Source organism: Martes martes (genome assembly GCF_963455335.1).
Source record: "Martes martes genome assembly, chromosome: 5".
Classification (NCBI taxonomy): domain Eukaryota; kingdom Metazoa; phylum Chordata; class Mammalia; order Carnivora; family Mustelidae; genus Martes; species Martes martes.
In genome coordinates, this window is record NC_137892.1 from 63,577,552 (window position 1) to 63,599,780 (window position 22,229).

Below are 22,229 nucleotides of genomic sequence, written 5' to 3' on the forward strand. Positions count from 1 at the left end.
ATTTGGCTCATTAATCGATTATATGATTGCTGTTAAAGATCTGATTTTTGTATACAAAAAAGCCCTCTATTTGTTTTTATAAATTGAGAAAAATAAATTATACCTTGGTAAATTTATTACCTAATCTAAAAATGAAATTACTGGCCTTTCAGATCTTATGTGCAGCTCTTTTAACACTGGAAAATTCGAACTACTGTTTAAAATGTTTGGAAACATTAAAAATTGTTTGAAAGTATTTATGAACTCCTGGAATGAAATGAGCACATATATTGTCCCACACATATATCATACTATTCTCTATAATCTTAAGTAGTATTGTCTAAATTTCATGCATATCATCAGATTTTTAAAAATATGCAGTATTTATTACTATATTGTCTTAAGAGTATTTCCTTATTACTATATAAAATAAATGAGTGGTTTAAGTTGTACAAAGCACAGTGGCTAAAGGACCTTGCAGTTCCTGGAGAATGAAATTTTGGATAAATAGACTACATGTTTTGGGGACTGTTTGTTTTGTTTTGTTTTAATTAAAGGCCATTCTCAGTTTTCTTTTTATAGGAATTAGAAAGAAAAAATAGTCTAATAGGTTAAATCATATTGTTAGAAAATTACAAGTTTAATTTATCAGAGTGTTGAAGCTAGATATTTAACCTTTTTTACTGTAATAAAAATGCTACCCTGTCACCCATATGATTTGTGCTGTTTGGGAAATTTAAATTAGTGATTATTTGTTAATGTTTAGGGATATGTGGATGAAAATTTTTTGTACTGATTTGTTCATAAACTCTAGTTAAGGCAGCAGTTTTGGAGTGATTATTTAGATAATATTTTCTGTTGCAACTGTCTTTAAAATTCTCCTTTAAAGGGTGCCTGGGTAGCTCAGTGGGTTAAAGCCTCTGCCTTTGGCTCAGGTCGTGATCCCCGGGTCCTGGGATCAAGCCCCACATGGGCTCTCTGCTCAGCAGGGAGCCTGTTTCCCCCTCTCTCTGCCTGCCTCTCTGCCTACTTGTGATCTCTGTCTGTCAAATAAATAAATAAAATCTTAAAAATAACAAATTCTCCTTTAAAAAAGAAAAACCGCATTCTTTGTGGAATTTGGCTAAAGACCACTGAGCATTTATTACCATTCAGATACCATATCTCAGATAGAAAAATAAACTTATATTGGGAAAAGTTGGACTTGATTTTTTTAAAAACATTGTCACTTATAATAATGTTACTATATGATTTTTTAAACTAAATATATTGCTTGGTAATATCACAAGATGATGTGACTAGCTACTTTTCTACTAAAATGTGGATTATTTATAAGCAAATTAAAATGTTAAAAGATTGGATAGTTACAAAGTTCATTGTCCTTAACTCAATATTAATTACATTAATATAGATACATACTAGTATTAGTTAAGCTATTATTACTGCCACATTGATTTAGTTTAAAAATTAATTGTATTGTTAGTTAATACAAAATTTTATAAAGTTCTATAATTGGAAATTTTGAATACAATATTTTGGCATTTTATATAGGGTAAAAATATACTTCAGAAACTTAGAAATTTGTCAAACATTATAGTAAGAATTTTGATTACCTGCCTCTCATTTTGGATCCAAGTTGGTGTTGTATAGAATACGGTTAACATGATCTTGACAGGTAAGTTGAAAAAGTGCTTGCTCAATTTAATCTGAGAGGGGATGAGGTAGAGTTTAACATATTTCCTTGTAGGATTATTCAAAAGCTTTCACTATGTGAATTTTTAAGAGTGGAATAGACTATGCAGTATTTCCTAAGATTTATTCATAAAAATCTTTTTCTTTTGACCACATCTCTTAACATCTCTTGGAGGAGCATTCATTTGTGTTCTATGAGAGAAAACAATTGTTAACACATTTGAAAAATTGGTAGTTTAGTTATGTTTACGTGGTGAATTAGAAGGTAGATTTACCCACTACATATAAACATTTTGAGCCAGCTCCCATGTCTTTTTTTTTTTTTTTTTTTTTAAGATTTTATTTTTAAGTAATCTCTACACCCAACATGGGACTTGAACTTAAACCCTGAGGTCAAGCATTGCATGCTCTAGAGACTGAGCCAGCCAGGTGCCCCACCCCATGTCTTTCTTTAACCCAAATGCTGCTGCTGTTACCTAGGTTTTTTAGGTTAACTGGAGAAAGGTGTTTATTACAGGTATGTCCATATATAATCATGCTAATCTATCCATAGAATCAAGATTCTGAAAGATTCTATCAAATAACTCCTCTGAAATGATCCAGGAAGACTGTGTAGAACAACTTGCAAAAAGTTGTGATGCTCTTAAAATGACATAAAATTCATTGTATATTCTGTTTTTGTGAGGTGAGTTAGAGGACTTTTATGTTATTACATGCTAATGCATTGCTTATAGGGCAAGAGCTAACTTAAGGTGGTGTGCCCCCAGTTGTGAAAATGCAGCATTTAAAAAAAAACATTTCATTATTTACTTATTATTTATTTATTTTAGAGAGGAAGGGGGAAGGGTAGAGGGAGAATCTTAAAAGCAGGCTCCATGCCCAGCACAGAGCCCAAAGAGGGGTTCAGTCTCACAAGAGTAATTTCTGTAGTAAAATGTCATTAAATTGGGCTTATTTTATAATTTGATAAAATTCGAGTATTCTAACTGATGTTACCATTATTTATGAGAAGTGACTGTCATGAGTCAGCTAAAGTCATTTTCATTAAATGATATTTTCCTTGCTCATTTTAGTTTTGATAACATATTAATTTGAACTAACTATATACTTCATCATCTATCTGAATGTTTTCGGCAAACTGAGCTGTTTCACAGAACAGAATTATGATGTTGGATATTCCCTTTAATACTATAATTTGTTGGGATCCTCTTTTAGATGCTGTCTCAAATCTCTTTTAGATCTAAGTTATGTATAACAAATTTAGAAGTAAATCATGAATAATAATGGTACAGATGCCATCCTTCCAATATAGTACTGTTTAGCTACCATGTTTTCAGTTTTCTTCTTTTAATGCATCTAAGATTGAATTGGCTAGGTTGGGTTGGGTTTGGTTTGGTTTGTATCTGTATCACACTCTGGCTCATACGGAGCTTGCAAGCCAGGACTACTTTGTCTAGTACTTGTATGATTCTGATGTTGATAACTCAAGTTGGGGAAAAGGGCATCATTTTAGAGTGGGATAATGATGAGCTCACTTTTCAAACTAGTTCAGTTAGTTGCTGGTGGGATGTGTAACAAATGGAGATGTTATTAAGACCGAGATCGGGGTTTGGACAGAAGATAAAAAGTAAATGTTCAGAGAGATTTGTGATTTTTAGGTGATAATTAAAACTGTTGGAGGGTTTTTGTATGGAGATGAAGCAGCAGTGGGACGTGCTGTTGCTTTTTCATACAAACTCAAGCAGAAGCTGTTCATAGTACCTTTAGTCCTTTCATTAGTATATACTTTCCAGTCTCAGTGGTTATCTCAAAACCTTTAAGGGACAGTTTAGGGGATTACTGAAATAGTTAATTTTACAATTTACTTTTATTAATTAATTCCTAAGATAAGTTTATTAGTCCCCGAGAGTCATAATATTGCACAGAAAATAGTGATAGTGGTTTTGTATTTATCATGTATCATCTTAGCTGTTTACGAAATGTCCTGTCAAAATTTTGACTTATTTTGATAAATCCCATAGGCTTTGAAGTTTAGTCGGAAGAAAAAAGATTAGTAGGAAGAATTTACATATTTATCAAATTTATTGTCATATTTATCAAATTTATTAAAGCATGCATTATATTTGAACAGTGACTGTAACTTGAAACATCAGTTTAGGAGATTAATTGAAGGTTACTGGGAGATGATAAGGTAACAAATACTATAAATTAATCATTTAATTTCTTTCATTTAGATATACAAGAAATTGATAACTTGTTGTTTCCAGTGATGGGAACTGAGCCACTGAGGGTAGGGTGTGGGTGGCAGGTTGCCTTTTCACTTTGTACTCTTGTGTGCTATTCACATTTTGAACTGTGGAATGATTTACTTTGGGAACAGATAAAAGATATTTAAATTTTGAAAATTGCTATATTTACTTCAAACATAAGGCAGTATGATTGTGTTAGTATTGACACTTAGAAGTTAGAAGTCATATTTCAAATCTTAATTTCAACCATCGCCTGGCCAGCTGACATTAGCTGACTCATTCCACCTCTTCGAATCAGTTTCCCATTTGCCCTGCTTACCTCTCAGGATAATTGAGTTCACTCAGGTATGTGAGGCACACACTCTGATAGGTGCTGAGAGGAGACACCTTTTCAATCATGTGGGCATCAACTATCAAGTGTAGAACTAGACCTCCCAAATTTTTTTTTTAAGATTTTATTTATTTGAGAGAGAGCACAAGCGCGGTGGGGTGGGGGGGCCTGCGGGGGAGGGAGAAGCATACTCCCCACTGAGCAGGGCGCTCCAGAACTAGACAAAATTTTGACTTATTTTGATAAATCCCATAGGCTTTGAAGTTTAGTCGGAAGAAAAAAGATTAGTAGGAAGAATTTACAGTAGCAGCTTGGGAGTGGTAAGGAAGAAGTTAGTGTGGTCTTTCCAGAAGACAAGGACATTTGAGTTTATGAAGAATAAATGAGGTGGGGAAAGAGGATAAGGAGTGAGAGAAGGTATTTTGCTAAGAAAGAGCTCCAGCTCCATCTCATCTGATGTATGTTTGTGTGTAGCACATTTTTGTTTTATCTATTTTAAGATAGTACTGTATCATGTTCTTCTCAGTTTTGTTAGTCCCCAAAATTTTGGCTATAGCTATTAGGTGAAATTTGGGGAAATCTGACTTGGGACTTCACAGTGAACACTAAAGAATTAGGAAAGAATCACTAAAACTTGACCAGATTTTTAGTACATACATTTTACTGTATAGACCATAAGTATTAAATCATCAGATTCTGATGTCAGCCTTCAGTTCTTTCTTTCTAAGGCACTAGTGAGAATTCTTAATTTAGGGGCTAAGGCTCTAATTTGCAGTCCACTTGCATTTTCCCCAAATGAGTAGATTTTTATTCCTTTCATCTTTGTTGGTGTTTTTGTCCCCGTATACTTCTGTATTTCTTCTGTGTGCCTGGTATCTCATTACTATACCCTTAGTCTTCAAAAGCCTAAAATTAACTCTAAATAGTCTTTTACTTTGATTTTTGTGACTGCTTTAACCTGGTATAAAACTTGTTGCCTACTTTATTTGCTAAGTCATGTATATAACTTTTTCTAATCTTGAATATTTTTTTCCCTCTCCAGTGGGAAAGATACAAATTTTAAATCCATTTAGCAAGAAGCTGTTGAGCTCCTAATTTATAAGTACATACAGTTTACTTGATGCCATATTGTTTCCTTTGTAGCACCATTAAATGGCTTACCCCAGAGTAGTTTATAGACTTTTAATGTCAAACTACCTAATACCCCCTCTCCTGTAAGTTACAGTTTAAGGGCATTTATATTTTACTATTTAATATTTAACATCCAATATTTTATAAGTTAAAGAAGTACTTTGTAAATTGGAAATATAGATAGAAGATTGTATTTATTATGGATATTAGCCTCTGTAACCACCATGGTTATCAAAAACAAGCACAAATGTTTAGTTTTACACAGGTTTAGTTTTTTGTTTGTTTTGTTTTTTAAAAGATTTTATTTATTTATTTGTCAGAAAGAGAGAGGGAGTAGCAGACACAGGGAGAAGTAGGTTCCCCGCTGAGCAAGGAGCCCCATGCGGGACTCAATGCCAGAACCCTGGGATCACCATCTGAGTCGAAGGCAGTGCTTAACCGACTAAGCCACCCAGGCATCCCATACACAGGTATAGTTTTAAGTGAGAAATAGAGACTTTTGCACAAAATTTATATAGAGTATTTGTTAAAACTGTAGAAGACATAAAATTGGGTATTATGTAGGTACTTTCCTCTTTACCTTTTTCATGTGTATTTGTAAATGGGAAGAAAAAGATGAGGTATCTCAATTTCTGAGTGATTTAGCAGTTCAGAATGAATAAGAAAGCATTATTTCATAATTGCAGAACAGACTTCTGCTTTTAATGACTCACTTCAGATGCTTTAACTTCAGAGTAACAGAAAATCAAGCTATATGTGGGTTAAACAGTACGGATGTTCATCATCTCATACAATAAACAGTCTAGAGGTCAGAGTTAGTTAGCTGAGCAGATTGATACCATCATCAAAAATTCAAGTTCTCTGATACCCCAGAATGATCTGTCCTTTTAGGCTGGATCCTCATGATCCCATGGTACCTGCCACAAGTGGCAGATGTCACAGGCGAGAAAACGGAATTATATCTGCTTATATTGCATTCGCAAAGAATAGCAACCTTCTCAGACCCCACCCCCACCCCCATGAATAGCCGTTTTGTAGCTTTGGCCACAGTTGGGTCACTTATACATGCCTAAGCTACCACTTGGCAGGGATGGCTTCTTTCTTTGAAGGACCTGGCTGCTTGGATGATCATAAAATTCTGTGGGCAGGTAAGAAGTGGCTGTTGGGTAGGGAATCAGTAATGCCTGTTGCAGTTGAGCCCATTTTAATGTTTGTTTGTTTTTTTTAACGTGTTCAAATGTTTAATAATTATTTTTAAAAGTAAGTACCTCAGTAGTAGCTAGGAGTAATAACTATGGAATAAAGCAGTTCTTTGACACTCAGCAGCTATGAGAACTTACACAAACATATGAATTTCAGTTACTACTAAAATGGGAATAATAATGGTACCTATTTTATAGGGTTGTTTTGAGGATTAAATGCCATAATGCATGCAGCAGGCTTTGACTTAGTATTTGGCCCATAGTAAATGATCACTATGTGTTAACTGCTTTTATTTTCATATTTTAATTTTAACTTACCTTGAATGATTGAAGCTTTTGCCTAAATCTATTATATATTGTGTTTTATGGGATGCCAATATTGTAACTATCTTCCTGAGTTTTAATTGTTGAACTTTACCATAGGTCTGGTTTTGGGGGAAACAAATTTGATGATGGCTGTTGAAACGCTTAAACATCAAAAGTCATTCATCCAACCTACCTTCTTTATAAGTGCTGCTCTCTGTTTTCAGCATAATTTTGATTGTTATTATCATTTTTTATCAGAGTTTCATGAAGTAATACAGCTTATATTATACTCATTTCTGGAATATTGATCCTGCTTTAGTTCTGTTTAAATATAAAGACTTTTTAAGATTTTATTTATTTGTCAGAGCATGCACAAGCAGGGGGAACAGCAGGCAGAGGGAGAAGCAGGCTCCCCACTGAACAGGGATACCAGTGCAGAACTCGACCCCAGGACCCTGGGATCAGGTGTCCCTAAATATAAAGACTTCTGAAAACATTGTGGGGAGGGATAATTAACAAGGGACTGTAAAATGGGAATGATACTTAAATAGGCCTGTAAGTATTTAATGCAATGAAGTACTTAAAGGTCTGTTCATATTAGGCCCTCAATAAAAGTTTGTTTTCTTCCTTATCTCTCATATGATGAACATCTCAAAAGTATTGTTTGTTTCTTCAGAGGCAGAAGAGATTGTTACCAGCTGTGTCAGTAGGGGTGAATGATATCAATCAGGATAAAGGAAGTCATGCTAGGAATTTCAAACAGGGATTTAATACAGGAAATTGATTATGCAGGTGTTGATATAACTTTAATGAAATGCTAAAATTTCATTGGCTGACCAGGGGTCAACTTAGCCATCACTTATATCATGGTTTCTATGAGAAAAAAATAGGTGGGCGTACCTTAACTTTTAAACAAACATTAAAACCACAAATATTTCAAATAAGTTGGGAAAGATGTATTTTGCTCATAGTTCTTTTCTGACAGTTGAAAATGAATAAATAGATTATATATTACTTTAAATATGGTATATAGCATAGGATTACATTTCTTTTTCAGTGGATGCTAGGCTACCCAGAGGAGATTATTCTTAAAAAACTAAGTTAAATGAATTTTGTTTTTCATTAATTGCTTCATAGTACAACCGTAACTCTGGAGGTGGAGGGTGCTTTTCCCTGAGTTTCCGGTTGTCTTTTTTTTTCCCCTTAATTGAGGGGGTGGAAAAAGATGTGGCTTCCATTTATCTTCCACTCATTGTATCTGTTCCTTAGAATCGATTCCATTCTTCTTCTTAAAGGTACTCTTGTAAGAGTCCACATTAAGATTCTAGACCAAGCCTACTGCACAGTTTTAATCCTGGGATTTTTTTTTCTTCATTAGACCATTGTATTTATATATTAACCATTATTTTTTTCTTGATTTTCATCTTCAGTTTGCTGGAGTACATTCTTAAGTAAATTTCTCAGAAAGAGGGAATTGCAGAGACTTCTGAATTTTTATAGAACTAAAAAATATTCCCCTGGCCTGTGACTTATTTCATCAGTTATCCATATGACTTAATGTCTCCTTCAGATCTTAACTCACATATCCTCTTCTCAGAGAGGCCTTCCTTGACCATTGTATTTTAAATTGCAAATCCTGTGTATTATCAATCCTTCTTCAGTGCTTTTTCTCTTAATGTACTTAACACATGCTAACATGCTATATATTTTGTTTATTTATTTATTCTATTTCCCTAAAAAAAGTGCTATACAGCAGAGATTTATGTAGTTTTGTTCACTGCTACATCCTTGTGATATAAAATCATGCCTGGCACATAATAGCCCCTTAGTAAATAATCACTGAATGAGTTGGTTCATGTTTCCCTCACTATTAACAATTACAAATCCAAGTTATAAATCATTTTCTCTTAGAACTTTTTTTTTTAAGATTTTATTTATTTATTTGACAGACAGAGATCACAAGTTGGCAGAGAGGCAGACAGAGAGAGGAAAGGAAGCAGGCTCTCTGCTGGGCAGAGACCCCGATGCGGGGCTCGATCCCAGGACCCCGGGATCATGACCCGAGCCGAAGGCAGAGGCTTTAACCCACTGAGCCACCCAGGTGCCCCTCTCTTAGAACTTTTAAGGGATTGTTCCATTGTCTTCTGGTATCTAGTGTTATTAATGCAAAATGTAACGTCAGTCTCTCTCTTTTTTTCTTTTTCCTTTTATGGGGGACGTGTTCTCCCTTTCAGAGCTTTCATTTTCAGGGGTACCTGGGTGGCTTGTCAGTAAAGCATCTCCTTCGACTCAGGTGATAATCCCAGGGTCCTGAGATCAAGCCCCCCAGGGAGCCTGCTTCTCCTTCTCCCTCTGCTGTTCCCCCATTTGTGCTCTCAAGTGAATTAATAAATCTTTAAAAAGAAAGCTTTCGTTCCCTTGGATCTCTGGAAATTTTCAGCATTGTATATAGATGTGGGTTTTTTTGTTGATTGTAGTTATTAGTACAATGTGCCATTTACCATATTTTTCTCTTTTTAATTTTATATCTCTTTGAAGTTTGATATGTTTATAATAAATGGTGAAATCTGACATACCATTTTCTTTGACTAAAATGAAATACAATAGGGTACAATAGGATAGATTGATTTAATATTTGTATTTTGTTTATTACTAATAATAATGAATGGCGGTGGTGGCTTATCACATCAGTAGGAAAAGGAAGTATTCATCAGTAAGTGATCTCTGGCTTATTGGAAGAGGACTTGCTCCAATTTCTTATCAGACACTATATATTTTAAATATAATATAATAAAATATTACACATCCATAAAATGTATGAGTAGAGATGTTTGTTACAGTATTATTTATAATATGTGAATGCCTAAATGTACAATAAGGTAATACTTTATTAAACTCTCATACTGGTACTGTGAAATGCTTTGTGACTATTAACAGCTGTATTTTTCAAAGAATGTTCAGTAATATTGAAAATGATACATTGAGCATAGCATAAAATGTAAATGTGTTGAATCATTATGTTGTGTACCTGAAAGTACTGTAACAGTGTATGTCAACTATACTTCAGTAAAAAGACAGAAAGAAAATGATGTATTATCCCAGTTATTTGTGTCTACACACACACATATACATTTTCACACATGCTTAAAGAAAAGGACAGTGGAAAATATTCAAAATGTTAATACAGGTCCATATTCCCATATATGAAACCATTGGGCCAATATGTATTCCTGAATTCCAAATTTTTTAGATTTTAGAACATAAATCTGTGTTTTCATAACATCTAGAGAAGTACTCTATAATCAGACATGTATTTCTGCAGTGAAACGTGACTATTCACATTAAGTAGGATACATAAAATTTATAATTTCATGTCAGTGGAGGTTACATTTTGCTGCTAAATCAAATTATGCCAAACTTAATTTTAAAGTTTCCTTTTTTTTTTTAACCTTTTTTGGATTTTGGAATTATGTGCATTTTGGGTCAATAATTATTTAAGCAATGAAATTATGAATTTGTTTAATTATTGTTTTTATAATTTTTCACATATTTTTAGGAACATAAATATGTATGTCATAGGAAAAATATAAAAATTTCAAAACTATGATTTTATATAATTAATTGAATTAAGCTTTCCTACTAAATCTTAGCCTTCCCTAAAAGAAGGGAAAAGAACCAGATTCACTGGAAGATACTCATTCAGTGATTTAGCAAATACTTATCCAGTAACTACTATTTCTTTTTAAAGATTTTATTTATTTATTTTACAGAGAGACAGCACAAGCAGGCAAAGTGAGAGAGAGAAGTAGGCTCCCTGCCAAGCAAGGAGCCTGATGTGAGACTTGATCCCAGGACCCTGGGATCATGACCTGAGTTGAAGACAGCTGCTTAACTGGCTGAGCCACTCAGGGGTCCCTAGTAACTACTATTTTAATAAACATAAACAACCTTATAAGTTATCAGAGAAATTAATATTTCAAACTATGATATATTATCAGAAATTTAATAGTTCTGACAATCCAGTTGTTTATGAGAATGCCAAGGAGCACTAGGAAATTTTGTACAGTGCAGGTTGGGTATCAGTTGATAAAAACCATTTTGGAAAGCAATTTGATAATATCTGGTGAAGTTGAAGTTGTATATATTTCTCTGTAAAATCTCTTTCATGTCATGTGACTTGTCATTAATACATTGACTTGTACAGTTAACTTCTCCTACTGCATCTTGCCCCCTAGCATTTTATTCACTATAATTTTATATTACTGGGTTCTCACTACCTGTGATTTTTTTTTTTTCTTTTTCCAGGGCAGTACATCTGCTGTTCAATAACTTCCTTCTGGAGCCTTTTCACAAAAAAAGGTCTTTTTAAACAAAAACTTTACTTTTGGTTGTTTTGATATGCCAATAGCCATTCAAATACTCAGCACCTTTACTTATCAGATATGGTATGTAGTTAAGAGTCTCTTTAATTTTGCTGGGATTGTTACTATTTTCTGTAGACAGGTACAATGGAATAGGATGACTTGGATTACCAACCAAAATTATTTGTGGGCCTAGTCATGGAATCCATCTCTTTCACTGCATACTTTCTCTAGAATCACAGTTTTCTTATTTCAGTATAATGTGATAAACACTAAGGTGGTTAAGAGGAGTTGGATAGAATTAAGTAGAGGTCTTCTAAGTCAGGGGTCAGCAATGCTTTTTGTAAAAGAACAGTTAGTATATATTTTGGGCTGTTTGAGCCATACATTTCTATCACAACTACTCATTTGTTATCACTGCATGAAAACTAGCCAGAGATGATATATAGATGAACGAGTGTGGCTGGACACAGAAATTTGAATTCCATGTGATTTTTATAGGACACAAAATATTTTTAAAATTTATTAGCCATTTAAAAAATAAGCTTAGTATTAAAAATATTATTTAAATTACATAAAATTATCCATAGGTCTCAAGTTATACAAAAACAAATGGCAGGCAAAATATCATTCATTGGCCATGGTTTGTGAACACTTGTTGTAAGACTTTTAATTACAGGATGTTAATTGAATGTGCCTCTTTTGGTTACCCATTCAGTCTCCGCTACTTTCATTTACTAGGAGAGTTAGTAACCTCCTAGGTTTTAGGAATAATGAAAATGTAGTGGTGCTTGGGTCGCTCAGTCAGTTAAGCATCTGCCTTCTGCTCAGGTCATGATCTCAGGGTCCTTGGATCACGCCCGGTATGTGGCCCCTTGCTGCTTCTCCTTCTCCCCGCACCCCCAACCCCACCCCACATATGTGCTTGCTCGCTCTCTCTCAAATAAATAAAATCTTAAAAAAAAAAAAAAAAGGAATAGTGAAAATGTCATTGCTAATTCCAATGGCTTCTGAGTATCCTCGATACCCTGAATAAAAATCATGATGCTATAAAGATAATAAAAACAACCGTAATAACACTGTTGTGTTGACGATACGCAGGTTACTCCAGCAAAGATTCAAACTCATTTGCTTACAGGAACCAAGTATAAGGCCTGAATGTTTGGGAAACAGGAAGTTGTGTGAATTGGCTCAAAGTGAACAACACATGCCTCCTCTGAATAAAAGCAGTAGCCACCACGTAGCTCTGTCCAGTAGAGGGAAAGAAGCCCCAGTGTTCCCCGATGAAAAACATCCAAGAGAAATCAAGACCTACATAAATCAAGACTAAATATTAGTTGAATTAAGTCTCCTAGTTGTTTAATGTAACAAATCTGTTTTTGTTTTTTATTCTTTTTAAAAACATTTTTATTTAAATTCAGTTAATATATAATGTATTATTGGTTTCAGAAGTATAGGCCTGTGATTCTTCAGTTTTACATAATACCCAGTGCTCATTACATCATATGCCCTCCTTAATGTCCATCACCCAGTTACCCCATCCTTCCACCCATCTCCCCTCCACCAACCCTCTATTTGTTTCCTATGATTAAGAGTCTCTTATGGTTTGTCTCCCTCTCTGGTTTCATCTTGGTTTTTTTTCTTCTTTTCCACTATGATCCTCTGTTTTGTTTCTTAAATTCTATTAAATTCCAGTATCGGTGAGATAATATAATTGTCTTTCTCTGGCTTATTATGCTTAGCATAATATACTCTAGTTCCATTCACATCTTTGCAAATGTCAAGATTTCATATTTTTGATGGCTGCATAATATGCCTGTGTGTGTGTGTGTGCGCGCGCGCGCGCGCGCGCGTGCGCTCATACATCACATCTTCTTTATCCATTTATCTGTGGGTGGACATCTGGGCTCATAGCATAGTTTTGCTATTGTGGCCATTGCTGGTATAAATGTTGGGGTGCAGGTGCCCTTTTGAATCACTACATTTGTATCTTTGGAGTAAATACCAAGTAGTGCGATTGCTGGGTTATAGGGTAGCGCTATGTTCAACTTTTAGAGGAAATCCATACTGTTTTCCAGTGTGACTGCATGAGCTTGCATTCCCACCAACAGTGTAGGAGGGTTCCCCTTTCTCTGCATCCTTGTCAACATCTGTCATTTCCTGACCTGTGAATTTTAGCCATTCTGACTGGTGTGAAGTGGTATCTCGTTGTGGTTTTGATTTGGATTTCCCTGATGCCAAGTGATATGATGCATTTTTTCATATGTCTCTTGGCCATTTGTATGTCTTCTTTGGAGAAATATCTGTTCATGTCATCTTCCCATTTCATGATTGGATTGTTTTTGGGGTGTTGAGTTTGATAAGTTCTTCATATTTGAATACTAGCCATTCATCTGATATATCATTTGCAAATATCTTCTCCCATTCTGTCTGTTGTCTTTTGGTTTTGTTGACTGTTTCCTTTGTTGTGCAAAAGCTTTTTATCTTGTTGAAGTCCCAATAGTTTATTTTTCCCTTTGTTTCCCTGCTGCTTTGCTGAATTCCTGTATGAGTTCTAGCAATTTTGGGGTGGAGTTTTTTGAGTTTTCCACATAGAGTATCATGTCATCTGCAAAGAGTGAGAGTTTGACTTCTTTGCCGATTTGGATGCCTTTTTTTTTTTTTTTTCCTGCTGAGGCTAGAACTTCTAGTACTATGTTGAACAGTGGTGGTGATAGTGGACATCCCTTTCATGTTCCTGACCTTAGGGGAAAAGTTCTCAGTTCTCAGTTTTTCCCTATTGAGAATGATATTCACTGTTGGCTTTTCGTATAAGGCTTTTTTTTTTTTTTTTAAGATTTTTATTTATTTATTTGACACAGAGAGAGAGAGGGCGGGGGGGAATACAAGCATGGGGAGTAGGAGTGGGAGAAGCAGGCTCCCCGTCGAGCAGGGAGCCCGATGCGGGACTCGATCCCAGGACCCTGAGATCATGACCTGAGCCGAAGGCAGATGCTTAACGCCTGAGCCACCCAGGTGCCCCTCGTATAAGGCTTTTATGATACTGAGGTATGTTCTTTCTCTCCCTACACTGCGAAGAGTGTTAATCAAGAAAGAATGCTGTACTTTATCGGTGCCTTTTCTGCATCTGTTGAGAGGATCATATGGTTCTTGTCCTTTTATTTATGTAGTGTATCACATTGATTGATTTGCAGATGTTGAACAAGGATGAAGGGAAATAATCCATATTGATGGGTCTGGGTGTTGCTTTTTTTTATCCAATCTGTTACCCTGTGTCTTTTGATTGGGGCATTTAGCCCAGTTACATTCAAAATAACTATTGAAAGATAGTGCCATTGTATTGCCTGTAAAGTCAGTGTTTCTGCACATTGTCTCTGTTCCTTTCTGGTCTGTGTTACTTTGGGTCCTCTTTTGCTTAAAGGATCCCTTTTAATGTTTCTTGTATGGCTGGTTTGGTGATCACAACTTCTTTTAGTTTCTGTTTGTCCTGGAAGCCTTTTATCACTCCTTTTCTTTTGAATGACATCCTGGCTGGATAAAATATTCTTGGCTGCATATTTTTCTCATTTAGCACCCTGAGTTTTCATGCCAGTCCTTTCTGGCCTTCCAGGTCTCTGTGGATAGGTCTGCTGCCAATCTAATGTTTCTTAACATTAAGAACAATCCTTTTAGGTTTCAGAACTCTTGTCTCAGCTGCTTTCAGGATTTTCTCTTTGTCTCTGAGATTTGTAAGTTTCACTATTATATGTCGGGGTGTTGACCTATTTTGATTGATTTTGAGGGGGTTCTCCATGCCTCCTAGATTTTGATGCTTGTTTTCTTCCCCAGAGTGGGGAAGTTCTCTGCTGTAATTTGCTGCAGTATACCATCTGCCCCCGCCTCTCTCTTTCCTCTTCTTCTGGGATCCCAATTATTCAAACATTGATTTGCTTTATGGTATCACTTACTTCCCACATTCTCTCCTCCTGATCCAGTAGTGGTTTATCTCTCTTATTATCAGCTTCTTTATTCTCTATTGTTTGATCTTCTGTATCACTAATTCTTTCTTCTGCCTCATTTATCCTAGCAGTTAGAGCCTTCATTTTTACTGCATTCGACTTGGTTAGATTTTAGTTCTTTTATTTCTCCAGAAAGGGATTCTCTAGTGTCTTCTATGCTTTTTTCAAGCCCAGCTAGTATCATTATAATCATTATTCTGAACTTTAGTTCAGACATCTTACTTTAGTCCATACTGATTAAGTCCCTGGCGGTCAGTACCACCTCTTATTCTCTTGTCCGAGGTGAGTTTTTCTGTCTTGTCATTCTGCCCAGTGAGGAACAGAAATACTAAAATGCCAAAAATGGGGCCAGAGAAATATACGCTAAACAAATCAGATTAGACCTGAAACAAAACAAAACAAAACAAAAAGTAAAACTGAAATTAAAACACACATATACAGGGGCAGCTGGGTGGCTCAGTGGGTTAAGCCTCTGTTTTTGGCTCAGGTCATGATCCCAGGGTCCTGGGATCAAGCCCCGCATTGGGCTCTTTGCTCAGCAGGGAGCCTGCTTCCCCCTCTCTCTCTGCCTGCCTGTGATCTCTCTGTCCAATAAATAAATAAAATATTAAATGCACACACACACAAACAAAAATCAGAATATAATCAGACAGGTGGATGGAACAGAGCAGTACACTGGATCCTGTGTGTGCTTTGGTCTGTTAGAAAACTAGATCCCAAAATTGTAAAGAAAGAAAAACTTACATATGTAGAAAATAAAATTAAATACGGTGAAATGGTAGAATGTAACTGTAAAAATGAACATTAAAAGACAAGAGGAGAAAAAAGAAAAGAAGAAGGAGTATACACAGGGTAACAGAACAGGGCAATACATGATATCCTAAGTATATTTGGGCCGGTTTGTTAGAAGAAACTATGTCAAAAAATTGTAAAAAAAGAAAACTTATGTATATACAAAAATAAAATTAAATACATTGAAAGGATAGAATATATCTGTAAAGACAAAAATTTAAAAAGGCTTTAAGATAACAAAAAAAACCCAAAAGACAAAGAAAAAAGAAGAAAGTATATGATCAGGTAGGTGAAAAGAACAGAGCCATCCATTAGATTCTGGATATATTTTGGTCTGTTAGAAGAAACTGCATCCCAAAATTATAAAGAAAAAAAGCATATATTCACAATAACAAAATTAAATACAATGAAAGAATGGAATATAACTATAAAAATGAAAATTTAAAAAGGTTTTTTAAAAGCTGATAAAATAAGAAATTGCTTGTAAAGGGTGGGGGGTAATTGAGAGGCTAAAGAATCATGGGGGGAGAAAACATTGAATTTTAGATGTTGTATTCCCCAGCACTGGAGTTTTGCAATTCTCATTGCTTGGTCATCTTGGTCTTAGTTGGATGTTCTTGCTGATCTTCTGGAGGAGAAGTCTGTTGCATTGATTCTCAAGTGTCTTTGCTCCAGGAGGAATTGCACTGCTCTTGCCAGGAGGCCAGGCTAAGTGATCTGCTGGATTGCTATATGTGGCTTTTGTTCCCTGAAGGCTTTCCACACCACTTTCAAGAATGAGAATGAAAATGATGGCCTCCCAGTCTCCAGCCCTGGAGCCAAGAGCTTGGGGCCCCACTCCTCAGTGTGCCCTCAGGGAAAAACAGTCAGTCACTCCTGTCTGCCTGGTCTCTGCTGTCTGTGCTCTCCCAGCCTGCTACAGTGTTTTGTATTTCAGGCATGGGACCCCATTTTGAGTCCCCAAACTCTGAAGGCTCCTATAGTACATACTTGTGGCTCTCCTCCAGCAGGGTATGAAGGGGGGTCTCACTGGTTCTGCCACTTGCTGGGCCCCTTCTCAGAGAGTAGTCCCCTGCCCATCCCGGGGTGCACAGTTCATAGCACCCTAGACATGAGAGCCCGCTCCTGGGCTTGTTGATTGCTCCAATGCCTGGGAGCTCTGTCACACTCAGGCACCCCTGGTCTTTCTGTGACCCTGGGGATCCTGAGACTACACTACCCCACCTAGGATTCTGCCCACTTTGCCACCTGAGCACCTTTCAGGCAGGGTTGTCCCTCACCGGAGCAGACTTCTAAAGATTGTGATTTCCAGTAGCCGGCTTACCTAGGCTCCCTCCTCCTGCAGTTTATCTTCCCATATACTGCCTCATACTCATTTCTCCGTACCTTCTACCATAAAGTGGTTGCTTTTCTATTTGTAGAGTTGCAGCTATTATTTTCTTAGATCTCTGGTTGAGTTCATGGGTGTTCAGAATGATTCCTGAGACCAGATGAAACCAGAGTCTCCTACTGTTCTGCCATTTTGGACTCTTCTTCTCTGGCTTCTTTCACTTAGCACGATGTTTTCATCCATGTTGTAGCATTAATCAGTACTTCATTTCTTTTTATTGCTTAATATTACTCTATTGTATGGGTATATCATATTTTATTTGTTCACCATTTGATGGACTTTTGAGTTGTTTTCACATTTGGCCTCTTATACATAATGCTGCTTTGAATAATCCTAATACAAGAATACATATTCTTTGGGGTTTTTTGTTTGTTTGTTTTTGGTGGGGCGGGGCAGAGAGAGAAGGAGAGAGAGAATCTTAAGCAGGCTCCTTGCCAGCACAGAGCCCCACGCAGAGCTCAATCTCACAACCCTGAGATCAAGACCTAAGCCAGAATCAAGAGTCAGATACTTAACTGACTGAGCCACCCAGGTGCCCTAGCAAGTAGTGTTTTTTAAGTTTATTTGACCACTTGGATACCAAGGAGTGGTTTAGAAAACATCAGACTACATATTTAAAAATTATGTTAATGCCATACTTATATAGTTAAAAGTCTTAAGTAATTTTCACTTCCCTAATCATTGTCATTTCTTAAAGTTTCTCCTTTGTCCTTCTTATGTCTATCCTTTTCTATTGCTCTTATTTTTGTAATTTCCTCTCATGTATTTGTCTAAGTACTGAAAGTGACCAGATTTTGAAATTGTTTCTCTGTGGGTGTGGGTTTGAAACATTAATAGAAAATATTTTCAGGGGCGCCTGAGTGGCTCAGTTGGTCAACTCTGCCTTTGGCTCAGGTCATGATCCCGGGGTCCTGGGATTGAGCCCTGCATGGGGCTCTCTGCTCAGCAGGGAGACTGCTTCCCCCTCCCCCCGCCTGCCTCTCTGCCTACTTATGATCTCTCTCTCTGTCAAATAAATAAATAAAATCTTAAAAAAAAAGAAAAATATTTTCGGTTAATTATGCCTTTAAAATATAATAAGTTATGACTTATTTTTGTACTTGTTATTTTAACTAATAGCATTTACAAAACTTGAAAAGAGAGCAATGTTTAGAGAATTACAACTATTAGATACATTTTTGTTGTCTTTCTAATTGAATTTTGCTTTATTCCAGAAAATTTAGAAAATATTGCTAAAGGAATAACTAGTGAACTTTAAAATTATTCAAAATTGAAAAGACTGGTAGACTTTGATCCAAATCAGGAAAGATGGCACCATTACAATGGAGAAGCATATGAGGATGATGAACATCATCGTAGAGGTGGTATTCATTGTCAGACCTCGTAATGAGGCCAGTGAATAACACTGACTATTATCATTTTATATGTGGTAGTGAATGGGTGAAGGGCTGTAATCATAATTCACTGCTTGGCTATTGGGTTTTTTGGTATTAATATTTAGCTATAGGAATGTTTTAAAAGTCAAATGAAGAATAAACTCAAATGTAAAAGCTCGAAGAAAAATTTAACTCTCAGCTGACCTCTGTACCCCAGATCATTAGGGCTCTTCTCAGATAACCAGAAATAGTACTTTCGCAAGTACTGCTATTTCCCTTATTGTTTCTTGAGTATCCTCTGTTACTTGTTTATATTCATTGCCCTGCGTGGTGCTTGAGATTCTTTCCCCCTTTGTTCCTCCCTTGGCATGCACACACTCTTTCTCTATCTAAAATAAATAAATAAAGTCTTTTTTTTTTTAAATGTTTTGAAATAAACTTAAAAATCTTCATTATAAATGATTAGACAAAAGTCATTCTCTAATAATAATTTTTAAATTCTAGCTCAGCAACACAGTTCTAGAAATTAGTAAGTGAGCCAGATGGAGAAAGCTTCTTTTAATACATATGGACTCTGAAAGCTTTTTATTCTGCTTTTTAGATAATTGTTTATATCAGAGTGTTAGTGTTTTCTTGAACTACATTTTTGTTTTATATTGAAACTTTGATAAACCAGGATTAGAGGGGATTGAGTTATTATGATTGATTGCACTTTGGTTATATGAGGAAAAATCAGTAGAACTTTGTATTTCTCTCTTCCAGTTTATTGTTGAAAATCTCTCTGATCTTTATCAATACCTTTTCTTGTTTTAGTAAATAAATACTTGTTTCCACTGTTTGTCCCTAGGAGAATCATGTCTAAATTATATACCCCAGTCCCTCACACAAGGAAGGTTAGGCATAAAATTAATTGAATAGTAAATACTTGTTAAACAGTTTTGCTTTTGAAAATAATGTTATCCTTCCTTGTTTTCAATTTGGCATGCAATATACTGATTTTTTTTTTCCAGTGAGCTGAGCTTTTTCCCATTATGTTCCAAATATATGTATAAAAGTTTGGAAAATACATACTAATTAAAAGGCAAGGCAGATGTTAGTACATAATAATTTTGAGTGTTTTTACATTGTAAATACAAATATTATCACGGAACATGTTTTTAATTAAAAATTTAAGAATTTCATGCTTTGAAGATTGCACTTGATTTAGACAGGTAGAGGACTTAAGGGCCTGAGGATCAGACTTATATCTATGGCTATTTTTCTTTCCTCCTCTCCTCCTCCCCAGCCAGCACACATACTTTGGTATTTTAAGTATGTTTTATATTTACATTTTCTTTGTTTCCCATGTTCTTTTTGCTAGAGAGAAAGTTAATTCTTGGAACCATTTTTGGTTTATTTATAGATTGGTCAAAGAAAAAATGATGTATGAAAAAGAAGCAAAACAACAAGAAGAAAAAATTGAAAAAATGAAAGCTGAAGATGGTGAAAATTATGCCATTAAAAAGCAGGTAAATTGTATCTTTAATAATAATAGCTAACATTTACAGAATACCATGTTAACTAATACATTAACAGCCCTTTGAGAAGGTGCTGTTATCTTCTTCTTTACTATTAAAACATCCATGATACAGGGGCGCCTGGGTGGCTCAGTGGGTTAAAGCCTCTGCTTTCGGCTCAGGTCATGATCCCAGAGTGCTGGGATTGAGCCCCGCGTCGGGCTCTCTGCTCAGCAGGGAGCCCACTTCCTCCTTTCTCTCTGTCTGCCTGCTTCTTTGCCTACTTGTGATCTCCCTCTGTCAAATAAATAAATAAATAATATTTTTAAAAAAATAAGTAAAAATAAAAATACGGATACATACAGGTTACATAGTTTGCCTAAGTCACATAACCACCAAGCAGTATAGCTAGGGTTTGAATGCAGGAGTTCCAGGTCTAAAATTTGTACTCTTTTTTTTTTTTAAATTTATTTATTATTTTCAGCATAACAGTATTCATTGTTTTTGCACCACACCCAGTGTTCCATGCAATACATGCCCTCCCTAATACCCACCACCTGGTTCCCCCAACCTCCCACCCCTCGCCCCTTCAAAACCCTCAGGTTGTTTTTCAGAGTCCATAGTCTCTCATGGTTCACCTCCCCTTCCAATTTCCCTCAACTCCCTTTTCCTCTCCATCTCCCCATGTCCTCCATGTTATTTGTTATGCTCCACAAATAAGTGAAACCATATGATAGTTGACTCTCTCTGCTTGACTTACTTCACTCAGCATAATCTCTTCCAGTCCCGTCCATGTTGCTACAGAAGTTGGGTATTCATCCTTTCTGATGGAGGCATAATACTCCATAGTGTATATGGACCACATCTTCCTTATCCACTCGTCCATTGAAGGGCATCTTGGTTCTTTCCACGGTTTGGCGACCGTGGCCATTGCTACTATAAACATTGGGGTACAGATGGCCCTTCTTTTCACTACATCTGTATCTTTGGGGTAAATACCCAGTAGTGTAATTGCAGGGTCATAGGGAAGCTCTATTTTTAATTTCTTGAGGAATCTCCACACTGTTCTCCAAAGTGGTTGCACCAACTTGCATTCCCACCAACAGTGTAAAAGGGTTCCCCTTTCTCCACATCCTCTCCAACACGCATTGTTTCCTGTCTTGCTAATTTTGGCCATTCTAACTGGCGTAAGGTGGTATCTCCATGTGGTTTTAATTTGAATCTCCCTGATGGCTAGGGATGATGAACATTTTTTCATGTGTCTGGTAGCCATTTGTATGTCTTCATTGGAGAAGTGTCTTCATATTTTCTGCCCATTTTTTGATATGATTATCTGTTTTGTGTGTGTTGAGTTTGAGGAGTTCTTTATAGATCCTGGATATCAACCTTTTGTTTGTACTCTTATCCATTAAGCTATCCTTCCTCTCCATTTTAAGTATTAAATATAAAAAATGAGGGCACCTGTCTGGCTTAGTCAGAAGAATATGAGATTTTGATCTCAGGGTTCTGAGGTTAAGCCCCACATAGTTCATAGAGATTACTACAAAAAATAAACTTGAAAATACTTAATATATAAATGGCCTAATCTTATGTTAAATGTGCTTGTATATTAAATTTACAGATACTTTCCCCAAACTGATGAGAAGACCACCAAAATAAGTATATATATTATACTCTCAGTGGCTTCTTCTACTTATCCTCATGACAAATTTCAGTCTCCTTTTTGATACCTGCTTATCCAACCTTATCTCTTGCTGTTCCCTCCCTGGACCTCTTAGGTCCAGCCTTTTTGTTGCCTGCACATGCTCTTTCCTTTGCCTCTGATATACTACATGTGTATGAGATGCTCTTCTTGCTTCTCCTACCTACCCTTTCTTTATAAATTTCTCTTTATCTTTTAAACATCCCGTACCTTCTGCCTCAACA

The 22,229-nt window shown here is 35.9% G+C and overlaps 1 protein-coding gene across 2 annotated transcripts in view; it reads left to right on the forward strand.

The window, feature by feature from the left end:
• The window catches only part of TBCA (tubulin folding cofactor A), a 74,667-nt gene that overhangs the window by 35,000 nt on the left and 17,438 nt on the right, over positions 1-22,229 (forward strand). The window contains exons 2-3 of one of the 2 annotated variants that reach the window (XM_080803561.1): positions 11,196-11,249; positions 20,210-20,315. In XM_080803561.1, the coding sequence (XP_080659687.1) occupies positions 11,196-11,249; positions 20,210-20,315 (160 nt within the window). The remainder of the gene's footprint in view (positions 1-11,195; positions 11,250-20,209; positions 20,316-22,229) is intronic. The other variant, XM_080803562.1, reaches the window with a different exon arrangement.